Source organism: Myzus persicae, unplaced genomic scaffold, assembly GCF_001856785.1.
Source record: "Myzus persicae strain clone G006 unplaced genomic scaffold, MPER_G0061.0, whole genome shotgun sequence".
NCBI classification, from domain to species: domain Eukaryota; kingdom Metazoa; phylum Arthropoda; class Insecta; order Hemiptera; family Aphididae; genus Myzus; species Myzus persicae.
Window position 1 is genome coordinate 394,387 of NW_019101591.1, and position 23,616 is coordinate 418,002.

At 27.8% G+C, this 23,616-nt stretch overlaps 2 protein-coding genes across 5 annotated transcripts in view; one reads left to right on the plus strand and one right to left on the minus strand.

Moving 5' to 3' along the window:
* Window positions 1-299: 299 nt before the first annotated feature.
* Window positions 300-23,616, plus strand: part of LOC111029798 (WD repeat-containing protein 78-like) — a 43,179-nt gene continuing 19,862 nt past the window's right edge. For all 4 annotated transcript variants that reach the window (XM_022308970.1, XM_022308976.1, XM_022308972.1 and 1 more), the window contains exons 1-2: window positions 300-414; window positions 4,396-4,479. In XM_022308970.1, coding sequence (XP_022164662.1) covers window positions 387-414; window positions 4,396-4,479 — 112 coding nt within the window. In that variant the 5' untranslated portion in view covers window positions 300-386. The remainder of the gene's footprint in view (window positions 415-4,395; window positions 4,480-23,616) is intronic.
* On the minus strand, window positions 15,879-23,533 carry LOC111029799 (sphingolipid delta(4)-desaturase DES1). Its single transcript, XM_022308978.1, has 6 exons — window positions 23,196-23,533; window positions 18,198-18,374; window positions 17,377-17,516; window positions 16,910-17,123; window positions 16,616-16,827; window positions 15,879-16,140 (listed from the first exon to the last, which is right to left on the minus strand). The coding sequence occupies exons 1-6, from the start codon at window positions 23,275-23,277 to the stop codon at window positions 16,000-16,002; spliced, it is 966 nt and encodes a 321-aa protein (XP_022164670.1). The 5' UTR covers window positions 23,278-23,533; the 3' UTR covers window positions 15,879-15,999.

Genomic DNA, 23,616 nt, shown 5'->3' on the forward strand with positions numbered 1-23,616 from the left:
TGATAAAAACTTGATAAGACCCAACGACGATGTACGCATTTGGAGGTTATATAGGGTGCCTTCAATGCATGACGCTTGTCGGTTATTCACCCGACTGATTTATTGTCGGGTCCGACAACTGATAATAGACAGCATTTCGATCCAGTTAATCGATCAAAAAATATTTAAATATAAAATATCAAAAATTAGTTATTAAAAAATGTATTTCATTGCCGTTAACAACCGCTGGTAAAGTTTTTGTTGTTATCGCACCTAACTGTATTGATAACACGCTTGTTATGATTATTGTCATGGATTAGGTAATATGCAAAATGTCATTCAAATTGTTTACAGATTTATAGTAATTAGTAACTCGGTATACGTTTTATGACGATGACAGACTACAGATGATCGCCAGACGACAAGTTCGTTATGGTAGGTATTATTATTATTATTATTTAAGTTAATAATAATAAATTGTGCAAAATTCGTTATCCGATTATAATCTATTGCATTTACATTTGGTTCATTGGCTGAGTTAGGCTATTTGAAAATTTTAAAGGTGAAGGTAATTAGACGTATTTTTACTTTTGGGTAGGTACCCTACTACCCTACTCATCCTGCAAATTTCATTCATAGTGCATACTATACCTATTTAAAAATAAATATTAGGCCGTCGGGTGTTTAAAAATAACATTAATATTAATACGAACAACAGGGATGGTACTTCATTTCATACCACATACCATAAAAGTACCACAAACCACATACCTACCAAGAAAATTAGGATGCATAATATATCTTAATTCGGTTAAAACACTAAAGAGACGATAAAAATAAAATATAAACTGTTTATTTTACTAGGATGAATAATGATATGGGATTTGAATTGTTTTATAATTTTAATTTTTAGGAGGGCTAACAGACTGAAACCCTCTCCAACTCATTGACGTATTATTATTTTTATTTTTTTTATATATTTATTATTTATCAAGTTTCAACTGTAGTAAACTAGTAAGCAAGAACGAATATTTATATACGTCGTAACCGATTAGCTGTAACCAACATAAATAAAAAATACCTTGCTATAAAATTGAAAAGAAACGAAAAAACACACATGATATTCTTACATTTATATATTTGATAATATATTTATATGTAATATGTCAATTAATTGAAATGAAACTAACAACTTAAAATGTAATCGTCAACGACAGTCGATACGGTACCAATAATATTACCTATGGAACTATAGCTACACACGTGGTTATTGACTTATTAAACATAGGCAACTATTTTATTTTCATAATTGTATTATAAAAAAAAATTAATTCATAGAATTACTCGGAAAATTAGTTATCGTTGATGACGATCAATGATGGTACAAAATGTACTTACGCACAGTACAATGATATTATTTTGTTTTCATTTTATTTCGTATTATTCGACGTAATAGCGGAACCGCAATGTCGCGTGAATTCAGAGGCAACGCACGTCACAACACCACAAACTACGAGGCACTAAACAATAAAATAAGACTTGTCTAAATATTATAATATTGTTGAGTTGATTAATTAATTAATTTACTATATGTGTAGTGGGTGTGGGGGACAAAGTTACTCCCCCCGAGTTACAATAAAATTAATCCGCCATGGAACGGTTTTTTCCGAACTAAAATCAGCGTTGTAAATTGTCGTTCCAATTCGAGCACTGGTTGATACTTGATGATAATATAACCGTCAGAACCACGTGCATAATTTTGTATGTACTCACATAAAGACATACCTACAGTGTGTTTCCTACAAATTACACTCTACAATTATACACAATAATACCTCTTTATAACGGACCCCTATAAGATAGAAATGTACTTAGGTACGTCCAACAGATAATAAAAACAGTACCGAACAACCTATAAAATGTAGGTATATGTTGTTCTTCCTATGACGGAAAAATCAGCATGTACTGAACGATTCCGTTATAAGGAAGTTTTTACTTATATTAAAAATATATATAAAAAATAGTAACTTAACTTTTAAGTTACTATCATTCTGAAAATGTCTAACTATAAACTTAGTTACTCAAATTAATTTATATTTTAAAAGTACCTTTAACTTTGCTTAGTTATTTCTTATTTTAGGATAACTTACGTACCTAGCTTAAACTAGTTGAAAAAATTGTTTAACTTGCCCAGCTTTGCTGAGAAGCCAACCTTTTCCAACGGGTGAGCTATATTATAGTACCCAATTATATATTGTGTAGCAAGGGCAGGAGGAGAGCTATTCAGTCATTCAGTCGCGTGTGACGTGACGGCACGAGCCACACATACTACTTTTTTCTCACGCCTCTGCATTCATTGACGCTGCAAAGGTAGTAATGCAAGGATCTATGAAACAACCAGTCTATTCTACGAAAACAATTTCATGAAGGAAAATACCTACGTTTATTTTTTACCTACCTAAAATTGGTTTTTTTTAAAACTGGTTTTGCCTAAAAATCTCAGTTTTTTCCCCTGCGTTTTTGAAAATTACTGGGAATTTTATGTACCTATCTATTACTTTATACTCCCTAAATGACCAACTAGATTCACTTTCCTACCAAAAGTGATGCTGATATAAAAAATCAAAGCATTTTTTATGTCCCAAAAAGTGATGACAGACACAAATAAAAAAGCACGCTACTCGATATTTTCTCTATACTAGGAAAATTTATATCATCATAATTATAACTATTGTTATTAAATAACCTCAACTTTAAAACTTTAAAAAAACTTTACGGAAAATCAGCCAGGAACCGAAAATCTTATATCCAGCTCAAAAACCTATTTATATAAAAAAAATATATATAATTATTATTTATTATACATATCATTGCAAAAACGATTTCGCTCAGAATCTAAAATAAAATATGACTTCGAGTTGAGAGATATGTGTAGTGTTAAGTATATAAAGTGTAGCGTATACAATGGCGTAGACAGGGGGGACGTGGAGGTCAGATCCTCCCTCCCCATTAGCTTTATTTTTTGTTGTTGCTTACATTATGTATAGTATGCACTATAATGTAATATTTTGTCATATTATGATCTATCGAGCTATTGAATGTTGAAAGCTTTGTCAATATACTGAATATCAATATAATTTTATTTTCGTTTATTTATAGCAAAGTAAATAGTAATATTTATAGGGTCGAAATGGTCGATGACGATTGACGACTATGATTAAACTTTATTATAGCTTATCTTCTTGCTTATAGAGACAACACTATATAGTATATATATATAATATGTTATAATGTTATATATTGTATAATGTATAATATACAATACATATATGTAGGCTCGACTAAATGGGCTATATTTTCACAGTTCCACTGTGTGTCTGTGTTTAAAATTGTATCGTTATTAAGAGGACGCTACACATGTATAAATTCGTCCGTGAAAACCGTTTCGCGCGGGAAAGAACCGAGAAGGCTACAGTCATAACTAAGAAACTAAATTTTAACCACATAATAAGGAGAACATTTATTGTGCAACGTTGTTTTTAATTTTTCGATATCACTAATACAAAAAAAGTTCTTATTGTTTCAAAATGTTTTATTTTTGCGTTTTTCAAACTCGAATAACTTTTTATTCAGTGCTGATATCAAAAAAATAAAAACAACGTTGCACAGTCAAAATTCCCCTTTTTCAGTGGTGAGAATTTCGGTTCTTAGTTATGACTGTAGCTTTCTCGGTTCTTTCCCGCGTGAAACAGTTTTTATGTAAAAATTTCAATTTTATCGAATATTCATGGCTGTAATGTGCTGCTGCCTACGGTCGTTGAGACAGCGAATACGATTTCTCCCACCACGATAAAATTATATTTTCCCGTATTTGTGCCGCGTCGCGCGCTGTGGTTATCGGCAATCAGCGCGCCCGTAATAATTACATAATTTCCAGGAATAATTTCGATATTATTTATAATATTAGTCTGGCCGAGTAGCTTCTACTTTCTAGCTACGAAACGCGGTAGCTGGGATGCGTATGGCCAGGCAATAATATAAATATGACTTATGACTGTTATGAGAAATCATTATCGCTACGGCATCTGCGGGTTTAGTTCACTGAATAAACATACAACTAATTTATCTGAAATCTATAAAAAGAAACACATCTTCCATATTATTGTGTTTAATGTGAATTTTGAATCAATTCAAATTATATTCATTGTTCCTTATTGTTAAATATTTTACTAGGTACCTTAGAAAAAAGTTTTGAGAGGGTGGGGGATTTTCCAATTTTCACCTCCCATTTAGCTGTCTTTTTTTCTTTGGATCCCCCCCCCCCCTCTTTCAGAAATCATGTCTACGGCACTGAGCGTATACACTAAATTGTGTAGGTACCTAAAGGGTAATGATTAATGAATAATAATTTGTTAGTAGGTACCAACGATCATGGAAGCAAAATGTTTGAGAAATATTGTTCAGAGAGTAGGCTTACCTCAATATACAAACATCAATGTAGTAAGTTATAACATAAAACATTGAATAAGCATATAAAATATTAGTATGTTTAGTGATTAGTATTTAGTGCCTAATTTAATCAACAGTCATTAGATAAAGAGACCTACATATTATTTCATTAAAAAAATGTATAATAAATTTTAATATTCATTCGAGATTAAATAAAAATTATCACGACATACAAATAATATTAAATAAATTATATAGCCAATAGCCATAAAGGATCATATTACTAATTAATAGGTATTTATTATTTATACGTTTTTACGTATTTATACGTTTCACGTTGATAGACAATGTTTATTATTTACTTAATTTGGGTTAAAATGACCTCTATGGAAGATTGGAAGGTTAATTTTATATTGAAATTATTATAGTTGAATCGAAACTCAACATTTATTCATTGATTAACATTATGAATTCAATATTCATCACGTATTATGGGTTTGTTATAAAAATATATAAGTTTGTATGTCATAAACACAATAAATTACGTAAAATTAGTAAACGATCATTACCGCCCTGCTCACGACTTCACGTATTGTACCTACATGGTTTTGTATATGCTACATTTGTATTTTATTAACAACTATCAAGTATGCCTACCACGTCAACCACGATGTACAATTAATGTACAATGATATAATTATAAGTTATAATAGCTAGTACAGTAGTACCTACTTGCAACAATGTACTGTACCCAATGGCTAACATATTGAAAGTATTGAAATAATTTAAAATACACTTAATTTTTTTAGAAAATAATGAACAAGTTATTAATATGCCCACTATAATGATTAATAACTGCAGAATGCAAATTAGCATCATAATCATTCATTGTAGGTATATTCGTACCTATACCTATCATTTTTCGTTATTGATATTGCACTTGATTTGTTAATTAGACAACTTATACCTGAAAATAAAATGTAATTTTTAATTCTATCATAACAATTTTTTTTGCATGACCTTTTTGTCATAACTATACGGATAAATAACAATATAATGATCACATTTCAATGATTAAAAATTCAAAAACGATGAATTATTAATTATTATATTTATATATATATGACTACGCGAATTTTCGGAATTAGATATTTTTTTGTTTGTTTGACAGAGAAAAACATATTCAATTTGCGTATATTATTGGGTTGATGGGACCTAGATTTTTGAATTAATTTTAAATACACATTTAAAATCAAAGTCAATGAACTACGTGTGACGTATGTAATACTTTATGAATGTACACCTCGTCATGACGAAGACGACAATGCATTGCACTATTATAGCGTAGTAGGTCACTATTACATTACGGATGTGTTACATAATTTGAATACAATGATAAAACATGAAAAATACAATTCTGAGCAGATAGTATGGTAGTGGGTAAGTACCATAAATAATTAGGGTGACTTTCATGATTATTATTTTATAATTCTCCACTTTTATATTCAAGTTTTAAATTAAAATTGATATTACTTTGAGAATAATTGTTCCTTCTATACCTCAATTATAACTTATAAGTACATTGTTATTAAATTCACAAAGTTTTTGTTGATACATTTTTATTTTTGAAAGACGTTTTTATACTAAAATAGAAACGTATCCCCCTATTTTAAATTCGGTTCATTAGTTTTGAGTTATAGCAGAATATATGTAATAATAATATGTAATGTCAATAGACAATCACAATGATAAGTGTATTGTAATAAATACGAAATTGTATGTATTATAATATAATATGCGATTCACCCGATGAAAAAAATCTATTTTTATGGTGTTTGTGTATACCTAGTGTATTTGTGCGAGATGTGAGTCAATGTCTGTGAATGTAATTATTTATATGACGTTACTCTGCCAGTCCTTTCCGGTGATACATTAGTCATATATAGTGGGGGCATTATAGACTATGGTATAAACAACATGTTATACTTTAAAGTTTTGTTTATACAAATAACTACGTATTGTGGCCTGTAGGCTTACAATATATTTTATTCTATAACTTAGTTTTTTTTTTACTTAAGAATAAACGTTACTTACAATAAAGTATAAACTGTACCTAGACCTACATCAATTATACTAGTAACGGTATTGTTTGATAGACCATTAATGTATATTAAAAAGTAGAGGGTAAGTGGATGTACAATAGGACGTGTCTAGAAGGTTGCTGTAATGGATGGTATTACATTTTTAAATCAAAAATATATCATTGTATATATGTATGAATTAACGATTCTAAGAGAAGACGGTACGTCAGTCTATAGCAGTGGTATTCAAACTTTTTCATCTCACGGCTCCTTATGGTCTTCACAAAATGTTGACGGCTCAAAAATTATAAATTACAAAAAAATCAACGTTTATATGAATGTAATATATATTTTATAATTTATACTTGTTATTTATTTACCATATTACATAGATAAAAAAAAATAAAGCTATATTTAGCGAATGATTGTTGTAGACAATTCAACGTTTCCCAACCGGTGAGCCTCAATGATAATAGCAAACGTTTTTCGTAAAAGTATTTATTGGTTTTCAATTATACGCGGCTCGCTTCGATAACTCCCGCGACGTCCCTGGGAGCTGCGACGCACAGTTTGAATACCTCTGGTCTATAGGGTATTTTATATTGTGATTACTTATTATTAATACGGTAGCTGATAAGTTTAATTAAAATTACATATTCATAATATTATTATTCTTAAATCATCAGTGATTCTAGAAAAATATTAAATATACTTATGTAAAATTGGGCTGTTTTGGAACCGAATTCCAACAAAATGACTAAAAACGTTATTTTTTTTGTTAATATGTAATTTCGTCTAAATTTGAACTTAAAATAACTATAAAAAAGCAGTGTTTATGTTTATTTTTAGATTTTTTGGTTGCAGAATTACAAAATTAACTACTTACGTAGAACCTTGTTTTAAATTTTCAATCCATAGCTATAAAAGTTAAACAATTACCTAATACATTTTTAATAGATTTCAAAATCATTTTTCAATTTTAAATTTGGAAATGTCAAAATTTGAACTTTAAATGATTAATGATTATAGAACAAAAACTTGATTATGTATGCTTATTATTTTTCAACTGCTATTGTAAAAATATATCAAGAGTCTTGTATTCAATATTCATGCTTTTTAACATAAATAATACAATTTTATTGACATTTATAGAAAAAAAAAAATTAAAATTGAAAATGTCCTTCAACAGTTTAAAACGAGTCAAAATATTTGATAATTTTATCAAGTAGGTATATGATTTGATGAAATAAACATATGATGTAAATTTCAAGTGTTAACAGTCATTTCTTTTTGAATAACAACAAAATAAGAAAATCGCTACATAAGAAATCGAGTGAATATCCAATGTTGTAAAAATGTCAACTTCAAAAGCTCATAACAATTTAATTTGACTTTCCGGGGGAATTTTTTTTTTTTTGATAAATATAGGCAAACTTCTAAGGAATCTTGTATTCAATTTTAAAATCTTGATACAAAAATAAAATATTTTATGAATTTCTAACTCAAAATTCTAAATTCAAACGCTCAAAAAAATTATTATGGATTTAAGTTCAACTTTTTTCTTCAGCTATTGAAAACTATTGGGAATTTTAAATTTTGCTCTCCCGGATGCACCAACTAGATTCTCTTTCCTACCAGAAAAGTTGCTGCTGAAGAAAATCGAAGCACTTTTAATGTCCTATAGGTTTATAAACCACGATGACAGACACAAAAATTAAACTATTAAAAAATAAATAAAAAAACACATCATTGTAAAATCAATACGTTCATCGCTCCACTCAGAATCTTAAACGAAATCATATACTAATTATTTTAAAATCTATGTTTTTGTATAAGCTTTATTAATCGCTATTCACTACATTAGTGACGGCAATATAGACATTTGCCTTCCTGTGCCAATTTAAAAATATGCCGTCCTATAGTATAGGTACCTATAAACAAATAATACACTTATTAGTTATTTTAGAATCTGAGCTGAGTGATGAATGTTTTGATTTTACAATGTACCTGTATAAGTTTTGTATTTTTTGGTATTTGTTTGTGTACTCGATTTATTGTAGAAAAATTCTTTAAATATTCAACTTAGGATTTTGTTTTTGGTAGTGAATTAGATCTAGTCGGTACTTTTTAGAATATTTAGTTTAAATTTAACACTATCCAAAAGTATCCATTATACAGAAGTCAGAAACGCACTCAACACCTATACAGTACAGCTACAGCATAGTCATAGTGATACACACTTGTCTTGCTCACCTTATTCTATACATGCAAATGACAAAATATGCAAAATAATATTTTAAATAGGCATAGTTTCCTAAAGCTTTAGGGCTATGGCCTATGAAACATTTAAAGGTCACTCACATTGTTTCATAACTTTTCTAAAGAAATATAAAAAAAATTTAAGACCCCAGCTCCTTATAATTATTAGTACCTACTCACCTACCTAATGTTTATAGCCTTATAAGTTCTTTGGTTTTTCAATTTCTGATATTTGTATTCTTAAGGAGATGTGATATTTATTATGTTATTACCTATTGATAAATAAAAAAATGCATCATTTGCATCAATTACACAGTGCACACCTCCCACTTAAATGGCAAGATCCGCAACTGATTGGCAATAATCTAACTTATTTAAGATTCCAAAAAAATTAAGTTTTAAAAATTCGTTATTTATAGGTACTAAATGATACTGTTCGCGTATACAAATTTATTTTAAGTTGATTTATCAACCGGGGCGTCATTTAGGGGGAGCAGGGGTGCAACGGCACCAATAACTTACAAAATGTTAACAATTGGCCTGCCATTAATACTCCAATGCGCCGTCATAATTAACTTATACATTATGATTTCATACATAGGTAATATAAATTAAATACATATTTTTTTCAAGTTTTTGTATATCTTTGGTTTATCAGGTTTATTGATTATACCTTATTTGCCTTTTTTTCAAATAATATTGAAATGGCTTTGGCTGGTTCCTTTAATTGCTTATAACCTTCTAATTCTTTGAATTGCTAGCTATTTAAATGTTGCATTAGTCGTTGTTAGTTTCAATTATAATTATAAAAGGGAAGGAAAGAATATTTACATAGGTTTTGCATAGGTTACCTACATTTATATATTATATATAAATTTATTTATTTTTAATGGCCTGGTGAAACGTGGAAATCGGCCTGCCAAAAATTTGTACACCCAGCAAAAAAAATGAAATGACGCCCCTGTTTGTCAAATTTGATAAAGAAGTCCAATAATACTACTCCACACTCGCTTTTATTACTTCCGTCTTACAAACGTACAACATAGATAGCAAATTTTAGGTTCATAATAATTAATTTGACCCTGTTATTTTTAAAATGATAGTGAATCGACCTGTTACACAATTTTAAGGTAAAAATATTGTCTACAAAATGTACGATACAATTTTCAAACGTCATAGGTACTTGCTTCAAAATTATATTATCAAAAAAAACCTCCAGATGAGGGTCTTATAGATAATATTCTTACCATTGAATTTGATAATAGGCCAATCCAATATACCTAACGTTAAAAGTAATAGAGTAAAACCGATTCTTCTAAACGTTAAGTTTGTCATTGTATATTTGTATGAGTTAGTAAGACTGAGATAGTTTGAACAGAGCACTTAGGAATTTTGGAGCCCAGGGCTCACTTTATGGTGTTGCCCCTTAACATAAATTTCGTTTTTTTGCTATGAATAGGTATTGTTTTCTTATAGTCAATTAATTTTTTAATATTATAAATAAATTATACCATACGTTTGTAAGTAATTATTTAATCATGATTGATATAAATAAATCGTATATGACTGTATTACCAACAGTAATATATGGGGCTCTGATTATATGTCGGGGCCCGCGACTGCGGGCCCCTATAGCGGCTCCACCCCTTATGTAGGGCCCTTAATATATAAATGCGGGTATAACTTAGCCCTTTTAAGTGTGAAATTACAGGCATAGACGCTTTCATATGTATTATCTATTGCAGTATGGACCTTAGGGTGGCCCTTAGCTTACTCTTGTACATTTTTTTTTTAATCGTACAGTTTACGGCACCAACCCATTTTTTGTTAATGCCCAAAAAAATAATACCTGCAAAATTTGAAATCGATCATTTAATTTTAAGCCGTGCCCCCGGGCACTTGAAGTTGAGTAGTTTTGTAATTTATTACAACATTTTCTAAACATTGGGTTGTAATTTTTTTTTCAACCAAAAAACATTCAACATTTACTATTCTAGGTAGCAAACTTTATGATGATTTCAAAAATGTCACTTGACATTATTACATAATTTATTACCGGCATAGTTATAATTTAATGAAAAAAATAAGTAAAAGCTCAAAAAATCTGGCATAACCGTTCTTTTTATTTGTACCAGTCAAATGATTCAGAATACATTAAAATTACTTAGGGACAAAAAATGTATTGTAGTATGTAAATTAATATACTAGTATATGTAATATTAAACTAAAGTCTAAACAAATATTAGTAAGATTGAAGTAGTTAATATATTTGTATAAAAATCATGTAGGTATTAATAATTTTAATCTAAACACAGTGTTTATCTTGAAAATAATCTACCAAATTATTATTAAATTATAATGTAATCGATTTCACTATTTCAGTCAATTATTGTGGTTATAATATAAAGATAAGATTACAAAAACCGTTTATATTTAATAGAATTGTACCTTTTGCTGTCACTCAACAAATTGTGTTCACTATTCACTGTTTGCCTGCAGATAAGTTTAATTTGTAGTTTTATACTTATGTTTCATCGTCTTGTACACTGTTGTTAATATTTTACGTTTAATAATGTCTTATAATATATGTTTACGAGAGAAAATTTATTTAATTAACAACTATTCAAATAAAATATCAGGAAGTAAATTACCGTCTAATTTAGAGGTATTGAAGACTTTGTTTTTTAATTTAAGAGTCGTAAAATTGAAACTTCGTGAAAGTGCTAGATTAATTATTCGAGAAGTGTTTGTTTTTTGGGAAAAAGCCCGTATTCCAGTACGATTAGAAAAACACTGTATATCTAAAGTTGAATCTTTATACGATGAGTGGAGAACACTTCAAAAGCATGCCACAAGAAATACAGAAAGTCATAAGGAACACGAAAAACTGTTTATTTCAACATTTAATGATTTATTTGATGTAGCCCATGCTGATGCTCCACAAATTATGAAAATCGAAACAGATAGACTATTTTTAATAAATCAACGAAAAAAAGGACGTAAAATTGATTGAAGACTACAATTCAATACTCACCACCAATGAGGAACAAAAACAGTTTGTGTTACAAGTTGTAAGTGATTACAGAAAAATATTTCCCGACTGCAAAAAGGAAACATTAAAAAAAAAATTGTGACAAAGCATATGAGTAATTATTTTTAAACATTATAATAGACAACTTAGTTTTAAAAATGTTCTACATTTGTAATTTTAATGAATCGTTCGGCTTACATAAATATAAAACAATAAAAAATGGTTTAGCCAGATATGTTTAGTTTTTACTTATTTTTTGCTTAAAATTGTAACTGTGCCAGTAATAAATGATGTAATAATGAAAAAGTGACATTTTTGAAATCGACATAAAATGTAGAGTAAACTTCATTACTTATATCAATTAATATTTTATGTTCTTTGGTTGAAAAAAAAATATATAACCTAATGTCAGTGATTTTTGTAAGAAATTACAAAACTACTGAAATTCAAGTTCCCGGGGGCACGGCTAAAAACTGAACAATTGATTTCAAACTTTGCAGTTAATATTAAATTGGGCATTTACAAAAAACAGGTGGGTGCCACAAAAAAAATTTTAATATTTATTTTTAAGGGCCACCCTAATGGACCTATTGAGTAGGTAATATTCAATCTTTGTCGACGTAGCATAAATAGCAGAAAACATTTAAACAATAACAGGCCATCGTTAATTTGTTCATTGTACACGATAGACGATAGTATAGAATAGGTATTATTGTATTAAGTATATCATGTAATAACAACATATTAAGTAATTAAATATTTACACCAAACTAAAGTACCTACGGTTCATTGCTTATTTGAATTAATTTTCACATATATTTAAACTATACACCTTACAGTGTAGCATAAGGTCTATGGTATAACGCTCACCCAAAGTCAATTGTGTTTAAATATGTAATTTTATTCTTATTTACATTCAAAATTAGTCATAAATCATAAAACAATAATTAATACCTATTATACCTACTAATAACCATAGATTATAGTTTTATTGTTGCATGTACAACTGTATAAGCGATTGGTGATTACATTGTGTACACTGTACCTACATTAACGATTTACGTATACGAATATATGACGATTGATGGCTACTTTTTCATTCACACAATGATAAGTCTTGATACTTAATATAGTAATTAAATACCTATTACCTAAGATATGTCAACGCACTATTTGTTTTTTCTCTCTGGCCCAGATAGGGGGGTCGCATAAGTAAAAATGTGCAATCCGAGAAATTTCCATACGACCATATTTATAGTTTATCATTATCTAATAACAAATTAAAAATAGTTTAGTTATTTAATTATGAAAAATAAATAGTTAGAGAATGAGAATATTGAAATTTTATTTTATCAATACTTCAACAATGAAAGTATTACTGATTATAATTCACTAAAATACATTTTTTTAATGAATCTATTTTTAGATTGAGACCATATATACTTATGTCGTCATATTGATCACATAACAGCGAATTCAATAAACTTTTTCAAGGTTTTTAACAAGAGTTAGTATTAACTCAATAACACAACAGTGTACACGATCGACACTGAATCCAGAAATGATTTTATAATGGATGTATTTAAAATATAAAATTTATCAGCAAAGTGTATCAAAATTGATTGTTCCTCTAAAAATGTTAGGTGGTCTACTATACTCACATTTAGTATTATTGTACCTACGGATAAAATATCATATTTAGTATTTTTCTTCTATCAATGCTCACTTACCCATAATTGGTTTTGCCTGAGCAACATTTGGACCATATTATGTTACATGCCACTGATATTTGTAATTATTTAAATAACAGTTATCAGTAAATGCAACTGCAGTTAGATGCATTCAGGTTTACGAGCGTGGGTAATAAACATGATGGACATGTAGATGGTAAGACCAGATGTGATTTCACAGAGCTAGAGCACCAAGCCAACTCTGTTTTTTTGAACTAATGTTTCGATTTTTGATCAACAATAGTTGTATTTAGAAAATAAAATAGTAGAATAGCGTATTTTCTAACACTTCGAATATTTTGGTGATCTGAATATTCTATGAGATACAGTAATTTCACAGCTCAATGTTAAAGATTTACATTTTGACGAATTTACAATAAACTACTTAAACATAATTATTCAGAGTATGGCGAGTACGCTTATTTAAATACAACTTTATATCATCCTATTCCATCTATGGTAATCTGTACACAGAGAACACTACAGTACTTAGTAACCTAAGTGGTGAATTATCAGGAGCTGAAACTTTAAATATAAGTTACAAACAATTTAAAAATAAACTTTACTTTTATGAACAAAAACGACATAATAATGTTAATCTTCACAATATCACATATTTTTGATAATATTATATAAGTTAACAATTAAGTATTTTAGTTTAAAAGTTAATTAGATATTAGCAATATAAATTAGTTCCATATAGTATCTAAATATTATAAATAATACCTAAATTCACAGATTATGAATAAAAATAGTAGTTGCTAAGTAGTTAAGTAGAATTTATATTGTATACCATAAAATTAAATCATAAATAGTAAATATTGGGCTCCTAAAAGTAGTACTTAATGATTTAATTTCAAATTGTAATACAATTTCTGGGAACTGCGCACTAGCAGTTGCTTCATTTTTAATTCTGCAAGTACAATTTGTAATTACTAATAGAAAAATAATATTTCGATAGTCTTAGATAAGGAACGAGTCATAATATATGAAACTGTGGCTCTTAATTGCTATAATAATATACTTGGTGTTTATTGATCAGTTTGTCACAAACAATATATATCAAGGCAATTTTTAAAAAAAGCTGAACATAAAAAATGGTCACCTCCAAATTTGTCATATATGGTGTTTAAAATTGCATAGCCTACATTTTTTCAGCTGATTTATTTTTATTATTAGATTGCCTACTTTATTTGTTTCAATGATTTAGTGTTTCACTACTCTCAATATTTAAATAATATATATATATATTATATATATTATCTTATTTATACATTTAATTTTAATTTTGTTTTAAATTTTAATAATGATTAAAACAGAGTTAAAAACTAAATAGTTTGTTATTCTAGGAAAATACCATTTTTATTATTCTGTTTTACATGCTACTGTGGCCGGAGAATTTTTTTTAATTGTCAATTACACAACTTTAACAAATAAAAGTGTTTTGTTTTGCTAACCTGTTCATCAAAAAGTATTAAAATTACAAATAATATTTTTTTAATGCCATGATGATACGTATTATAAATTTATAGCTAGGTAATAGGTTTAGCTTCAGTTACATAACATCAGAAATACCAAGTTGCATGTTAGGTAAAATGATAATGATGAATTTCTTATATTATCATTAATTATCTTAAAAATGTCAATTTGCTGTGATAAACTAACTTCGGTCAGTTTATTTATTTTAAAGTAAATGCCCAAAGGTCATATTATACTACATAATATTTGCAAAAGATAAAATATTAATGACTTGGAAAGATGATTGCATGTAAACAAACAAATTAAAATGAATAGGAATTTAAATTGAAATTAAAAGCTTGTAATTGACTATAATCATTAAGGGAAGACAAAATGGAGATGAAAGTGTTCATACATTTTAAATAGTCGCACAATGGAAATTATTTCAGATTTATAACTATAAAATATTTGATTAGTCAACATTATTTATCTTATGATAGGTACTTTTATTTTGACACAATTTTATTAAATTTGCATTTACAATTTATTAACGATTTATTGATATTTATTGCATAAAAATTAAAAACTTTGTGATTTATAGTTTATACTTGTTATTTACATATTTTTAGAGAATTTTTATGCCAATAATTATTTTATTATTATACAAATAGTAATTATCATGGGTACAAAAGTAAAAATAAAATAACTTGTTTTTATTGTTAGACAATATATTATACACTTAGGTTAAAGATAGTAACTAACCATGACAATCATTTAAGTGATATTTGGTGGGCAATATTGACCAAAAAAAACCCTTGGGTAAAATAAAATAAATATAATAATGTTAAAAAAAAAACAATTTTTGGGCTAATTAATTTTTTTAAATAAACATTTTTTTTTCTTCTTTAATTAATAACAAAAAATAGAAAGATTAAACTGAGTTATGGCTTATCTTTACAGATTACAGTTTCGTCTATACAAATTTTGTTTGATTTATACTTAAGATGTAACTTTAAAATTTTAATCCTTTATTTTTACGCTTTATTCGTGCATATGGTCCAATGTTAGGATCCATGATAAAATCATACAGCACACTTGTCCATGAATGGTGTTGAGGTAAATTATCATAAAATTCTGGCGCAATTTTCTTGACCTAAATGAATAAAACACATCTTGTAATATTTCATAGTTAAAATATTTTAATACAGGAAGTTGGCAATTTAAATAAAATAGCAATAGAATTAAGTGCTCAAAACATCGCATATATTACTAGAAAATATAAAATAATAAACTAGTAGATTTGTTTAATTAAACATAATATACATACATTAAATTTAAAAGAAAAGTCTGATTGACTATTAAAATTTACGAGGGTATTGAATACAAATTACTATACTCTGTCACACGGAGAATAATCAGTCTACAGACCAATTCTCATCAGTGCTGCAGAACTCTTCTCAATTTCTCGGTATTTCTGTGATCATGAAGCGCGACTCAAAGCACCGATTTAATCATTTGTGATCCTCAAAAAGTGACCATTTTCTCGTGGGACAGAGTATACACTATGTTTATATCATTAAGTTTGAGTTATCAAAAACTGGTTTCAAAAAGTTAAGCTATACACTCACTTGCGGAAGTTTAGAACCAGGAACAAATGGAAAGTCATGATGTTCGTTATGATAGCCAACATTAAATGTAATAAAATTTAATGGACCATAATATGAGTATGTTTCATACCCTTTATGAAACATATAATGCTCAGAAATAAAATGCCCTGCAACGGGATGAAGACCCATCGCCATCAACGAACCAGCTAACATGTATGTAATTACTTTTGTACCTTTGGAAAAATTGATTTATACAAATTATCAACTAATATTACTTCATAATTTTTTTATACATTTTGTATACAATTAACTTACCAAAATAAAAATATACCCAATAATTGAACGCCAACTGAATAGTAACACTAATGATTTCAAGTGCAGTAGGATTTTTTGGATAAACAAACATAGGTCTTAAAGCATAGAAAAATGGCTGTAATAATACCCAGATAAATTTACCAAATGTCGAATTAAATAATTTTGCTTCAACATAGGTAGGTATGTCTGTATCAAGTTTCTCATCTCCTTGGTACTGTATATAATAATAAAATTATGTAAATTAAATTGGTTCAATACATATGTAGTACAAAATAAATTAAATCTAAGCTCAATAAAAACAATTTAAGAATTTTTTTAAATTAACATTTTTTTAAATCTGACAAAAAAACAGTAAATTACGCGCTAGATATTGGAATTCAAAAATGAATTCATACTGTTTAAGATGGTATGAAATATAACATCTATAGTAAACCATGAATAATTTACTGATGAATTATATTATTTACCCGATGATGTTCAAGATGATAGTGTTTAAAAGTGACAGAGAATGGAAGACCAATGGGTAAGTTAGCAAACATACCCAGTAATTTATTGTACATTGGATATTTTGGTCCATATCCCATGTTATGGGCAATTTCATGGATTGCTGAAAATATATTTGCAAATGATAATCAATATAATATTAGTGTAAAGTAATTAAAATTCAGGGACTGAGACCAGAGCGAAAATAACCCGTTACGGGACCCAAAACTTTTTGTAAATTAAAGAACTGAAAATAACTGTAACCGGTTTTTACAATTTTAAATGGCCCTAATCAAATGTTCCTAGTCAAGTAGAAAGAAATTACTCTTTTAAACTAACAATTTATTGGTTAGAAACAATAATCATATGTTATATACAGTGTTGTAATGCTATTTTCTGCCGCGTAGGTAAGGTTTTATTTTGGTACCCCAGATAACCGACAATAATGGTCTATCAACCTATGTATATAATATTCTGTAATAGATATTAATGCACATGATATTCGTTAACAGATAATTTCTACAAACACATTTAAAAGTTATTTTTACTATTACAAAAATTAATTTTATTTACCGTGTTTTTGAACATATTGAAAATAATTTAAATTCATCGGAAACTAAGTTTTGAAATTCATAAAATCCCATAAAATCATGAAATATAAACAAACCCCGTAAAAAAATATTTTAAAGACCCAAACCTTTACCAATTATCAATAAATAAATTACTAATAAATAAATAAAAAAAAATTAAAGTCTTAGTCCCTGAATAAATAACTTACGATTAAAGTTAATAAATATTATCTTACCAAGCATCAATGAATGATTTACAACACCTCCAAAACAATAGGCCAAAATCATAACAGTTGGCCATCTTAAATCTTTAATAAAATAAAGAGATCCCAACTGTAATACTGTAGTAATTATAACAATCCATTTAAAATTCTTATCGGGTCCATAAAGTTTCTTGATTTCAGGGTGCTTTTCTGAAATCAAATAATAACATTATCAATGTAATTTGGTTTTACCATTTTAAGGTACTGTGTTGCAGATAAGATTATTTATATTTAATTTACTATAATAAAAATTGTAAGTACCAGACTTTTACTTATAGACCTATTTAAAAAATAAAAATTCAGTTTTCATTACAAACAGTATAAATTGCATTTGAAATAAATAAATAATACATAAAAAAACATATAATATATACCGTCTTGCAATAAAATAAGACATTTTATTTAACATGTCTTTACATACTTCGTAAATGTTGACAAAAAAAAATCCAATACGTAAAATAATTTGTCAATTTCAGCATCATAAATGATGGTTAAGTAGTATTATACATTTAATACATTATACATTATTATCTTAAAAATTGTAAGTGTATAAAGGTATTTAAATTTAACATGTTTATATATATATATATATTTTTTTTTTTTTTTACAAGATATTTACAATCTATTCATAGAACAATAAATACATTTGATAAGAGTAATAAGCATGAAAAATATGATGGAAGAAGCCACCCATTGATGACACTACCTATATTGTTTCAGTTTATTAAGGGGATTTTCTAGAATTCATGCATTTAGCAGGTCACGACACCAGTAACGTTTAAGACGTCTAGTGGGATTGCCCGGAATCGAAGAGATTGCTAGATTTTTTATAAGAGGGATAGGATGGTTGGTTAACCTACTGTGGAAACTCTTATAATATAGTTTTGCTTCGTCTTTGGCGGAATTCATCCTGAGGTCTTGATGTATAGAATGGTTGGAGACATAATGTGGAGCATTAAGTAGTTTTCTTAGCACAATATTTTGAAAAGTTTGAATCTTATTGATGTTAGATTTTTTTCACTACCCCAGAGCTGTATGCCATATGTCCAGATGGGCTTGATTAGAGATTTATAAATAAGAATTTTAGTTTTAATGTTTGTGTATTTATTGTTAATGCAGAAAGTTTTTAACAGGCGCAGCCGTAGGTTTAAATTTTGTCTTTTAGATTTAAGGTGAGGGGCCCAGGTAAGTCTGAAATTAAATATAAGTCCTAGATATTTGACAGTGGAAGAGGTAGGAATTTGAGTACCATATATAGATACCTAAGGGGCATAGTTAAAAAATTTTTTTTATTGCATATTTTTTACTACATATTTTGCAGGTACCTATAAGTTAGTGTGAAGACCAAATCACCGTAGTTTTAATCTTGAAAATTTAAAACACTACATGGTTTGTCATTGTTTTACTTCGAACCGATTGAATTATTTAGAATTTTATTTTTATTTTTTACTACATATTTTGGCCATTTTAATTACATACATATGTATATATGTTTGGTTTTTTGTTACATATAAATCCCAGCCCTATTAATAGCTAATAAGATATTTTACATACCCATTTGAAAAACAATATTTATAATTATCATTTTCATAATTTAGAATAGTACCTATGTTATCTATATAACTTAACTCAGTATATAAGACTATTATTTTTTTCATACCCAAACATTAAAAATAGGATTGTCTAGGTTTCATAGAATTTATCCAACATCTTTTATTTGAGACAAATTTTATTCATGACTCAATGGATATATTTCATTTAAACATTGGACATTTGTATGAACTGCAAAAATTTAGCCATTTAAAGATATTTGTGATTCACATAAATCTAGACTAATATTAATTCAAAGATTAAATTAAAGTTTTATCATAAATGCTCAACATACATTATGATGAGCATACCACAGATATTAAACTTCAATAAATTGTTATCTTGAATACATATGACATGACAAATTACTTAATGGCAAAGCAAGAAAAAGAACCTTGCAAACTGCATTTATTTTCTTTGATTTGTTCTAAAGTAATTTATAATTTACCCTATGAAGCATCAAGAACTACAATTTACCCAACCAGAAACATTATATAGATACATCTACAGTATATAAATACGCCAAGAATTAAAAACATTGATTATGAATATTATTTATAATCAATACTAGTTATAAGTAAATAAATAGTACCTAATATTTATTTGATTATATTAAACTCGGTTTTTAATTTTAACTGTATTACTGATATCATAAAAGATTAATATTACTACTTAATTTGATTGAACTCTTAATCAAACTGAGATATAAATTTGTAGTTGAACTATAACTGAGAGTTAAACTAATTTAAATAGCCTTGGTAAAATATTCTAAACAAAATTACATCATTTATAGTCGATGTCAATATTTAACAGAGATAATGCTGCTAGCAGATAATACATAATATGGAAACTGGTGATTTAAATAATTAATTTTATTCAACAGAATACAATTTATAAACTAAATTAATTGTTCCACATTTGATTTGATATGTATACACATTTCAAATCATTTATTGTTACAACTAATGTACAATGTACATACTTGACTAATTTCAAAATGTATACCTATGTAAGAACCTTGTTATTAGGTATAAATTAATATTGGTATATAAATTATTTAGGTATAGGTATTAATATAGTTTTTATACTGAATACCATTAAATGTCATCATATTTGATACTAAAGGTACTGTTGGTTATTTAAGGTTCTGTCAAATTTTAATGAAATAATATATTTGTGTAAATTGTATTTCATATAAAGTTGTAATTTATAATACAGTAGGTATTATTACAGTAGGTACTTATCTATAGTATGAAACATGTTCATTTGTGATTATAAAATGCCTATATAATATTGTATAAGAATTTATAGGTAAAGGGTTACATAAAAAATGAGTGATTGTAACTAATAAATGGTTAATTTTGTTAATCAGTAAAATTAGACACAAAAACAACTTCCTTCTTAGGTATATAAAAATATATATTAACTCGGCAATACGTTCCACGATAAAAATGTTATATTATATAACTTGAAAACATAATATTAGATATAAAATCAATATAATTTTATAACTAAGCAATTGATATTTTTATGGGACTATTTTAATTATCAATAATGAACATAAAATGCATACATTTTAATACAGGTAGATATAATATGTACATTATATATGTTAGTCAGATTAAAATGATGCATTTTAATATTCATAATAGAAACACAAAATGTCAAATATTATCTAATAATTTAGGTTAAAAAAATATGTATATACTCAACACTCATGGGTAACTATAAATTTAACAGCTATGCGTAATGGTCAGAAACGGATTTCCTTTTAGGCAGTGTAGGCAATACAAAATATTGTAAGTAATATTAAGAAAATAATAATACTACACAAATTCTGTAATGCTTGATTAAAATACATAATAATTATAAATGTAAAATTAATTACTTTATATTTACACTATTTTTATTCATTATAATTTATAGTCATAATAAATTCGTAAAAATAATCTACGCAACAAGTGTACATTGTAGTGAAAACAGTTTTTGATCACACTAAATTAAACACCCTTTTATAATCTGCGCAGAGCCCACATTGCCACATTGAAAATACGCCTACAGTCACACAAAATTATTTATTCGACAACCCTAGTGGTATTGCTGTTATTATGAACTGTCTTGTTCAAAGAGTAACAATAAGAATAATCAAAAACTTGAGTCTGTATTAAATATTTATTATATTATTTTTCATTTGTCTGGTCTGTGTTTGAGAGATTGTGGCGTATGTAGGGTATCCGTGTATTTTACAAACCAACAAGAAAGCACTAAGGTGCCTAGGTAATGACTAGGTAAGTAGTAATAACATATTTTAAAAAACAAGACGTCAACTTCTAATCAACTTCTAATATTAAAATAATTAAGTTGAGAACTGTTACATACAAATATTTACTTTAACATCTGTTTTGAATGACTATTTTTATAAAAATAAAGTATTACAAAATATGTTATAAATGGTAATGTTTTACTTATGTTCCAAACAATGGTTTTAATTAATTAATGATGGTTCATAATTCATAAAAATTATCATTGTAGGTTTTCATTGAAATTTGGTGGACATCCATTGACATTTTTCTAAAATACCTGGGCTAAATAACAAAATGAAAGAAAAAAATAGTCCAAAAATTCAAATGATTTTAGGTCTATTATATTCATTTATATTTAGTATTTTGCAGGGGCTATTATATCTTGTTCACTTATTATAGAGGCAACATATTTTTAGTGACTATAGCAGAGAAAAAAGATAAATCCTCCCCTGGTAATAATACATTATTGGGACCTACCTAATTTTCAAATTGTAAATCTATAATTTTTAGATAGCAAATATAGAAAGAAATTAACTGCACTTAGGTACTAATAGTTAGGTATATTTTAAACTAGAATTTATTGGTAGTAAACCTTAAATGAAAAAAAAGTTATGTTCAATTATTTTATTTAAATGGAAAGAAATTCAATAAATAGGGAACAATATAAAAAGGGATAATATGAGAACACATTCTTTGTCTAGAAATTATCTTATTTGCATCAATTTCAAAAAACTGTAATATTTTCAAGATATATAAACAAAAAATTAATTTAGTATAGCTATATTTTTAATAATAAATTTATATTTCTGTACTTTGTAATTTAGAGCTGTATTACATACTATCATATGATAATAGAGAGTTGGATTGATTGGTGATAATTTCAATTCTTACCAAATGTGGTGAACAAGATTTAAAAAAAAAAAAAACGTTTACCTACCTAAATAATAATGTGTTTTTCGAATTACTCAATTTAACCTACACACTATGTTTCTATTATTATAAAAAGATAAATATTGGCGACGACGATGAGATTTTACACTGGGTAGGTCTATAGTCTAGAACGTGTCAAGATACGAACCCAAAATCTCTTTCCTACGCGTCGCGTGCGGCTCTTCCGTGGGCGACCACTCAAAGTCGGTCCTGGACACTTTGGCTCCCATAATGTTCGGCTATTCGTACAGCTTCTGTCGTAGGATGAGAACAAGACCAGTCATCATGGTCTGAACAACAGAAAAACCAACTGGCCGATCACACGACACAACGCCGACCGTCCGTCGGGCGTACCTCGGAACGATTTTTATTACGCAATCGATCGGCCGCGGCGGCAAACACGAAGCACGAGCGCGATTGAACGACTGATTACTGATTAGCAGTGAACAGCGAACGCGCACGGAGAACCACACGACGGTACCGGCGCCTATCTGGCATCTGCTCGCCGAGTGCGAGCCGCGAGGCGGGAGCCGGAGGCGGTGGTTATTCCGATTTTTTCCAAACTGTCC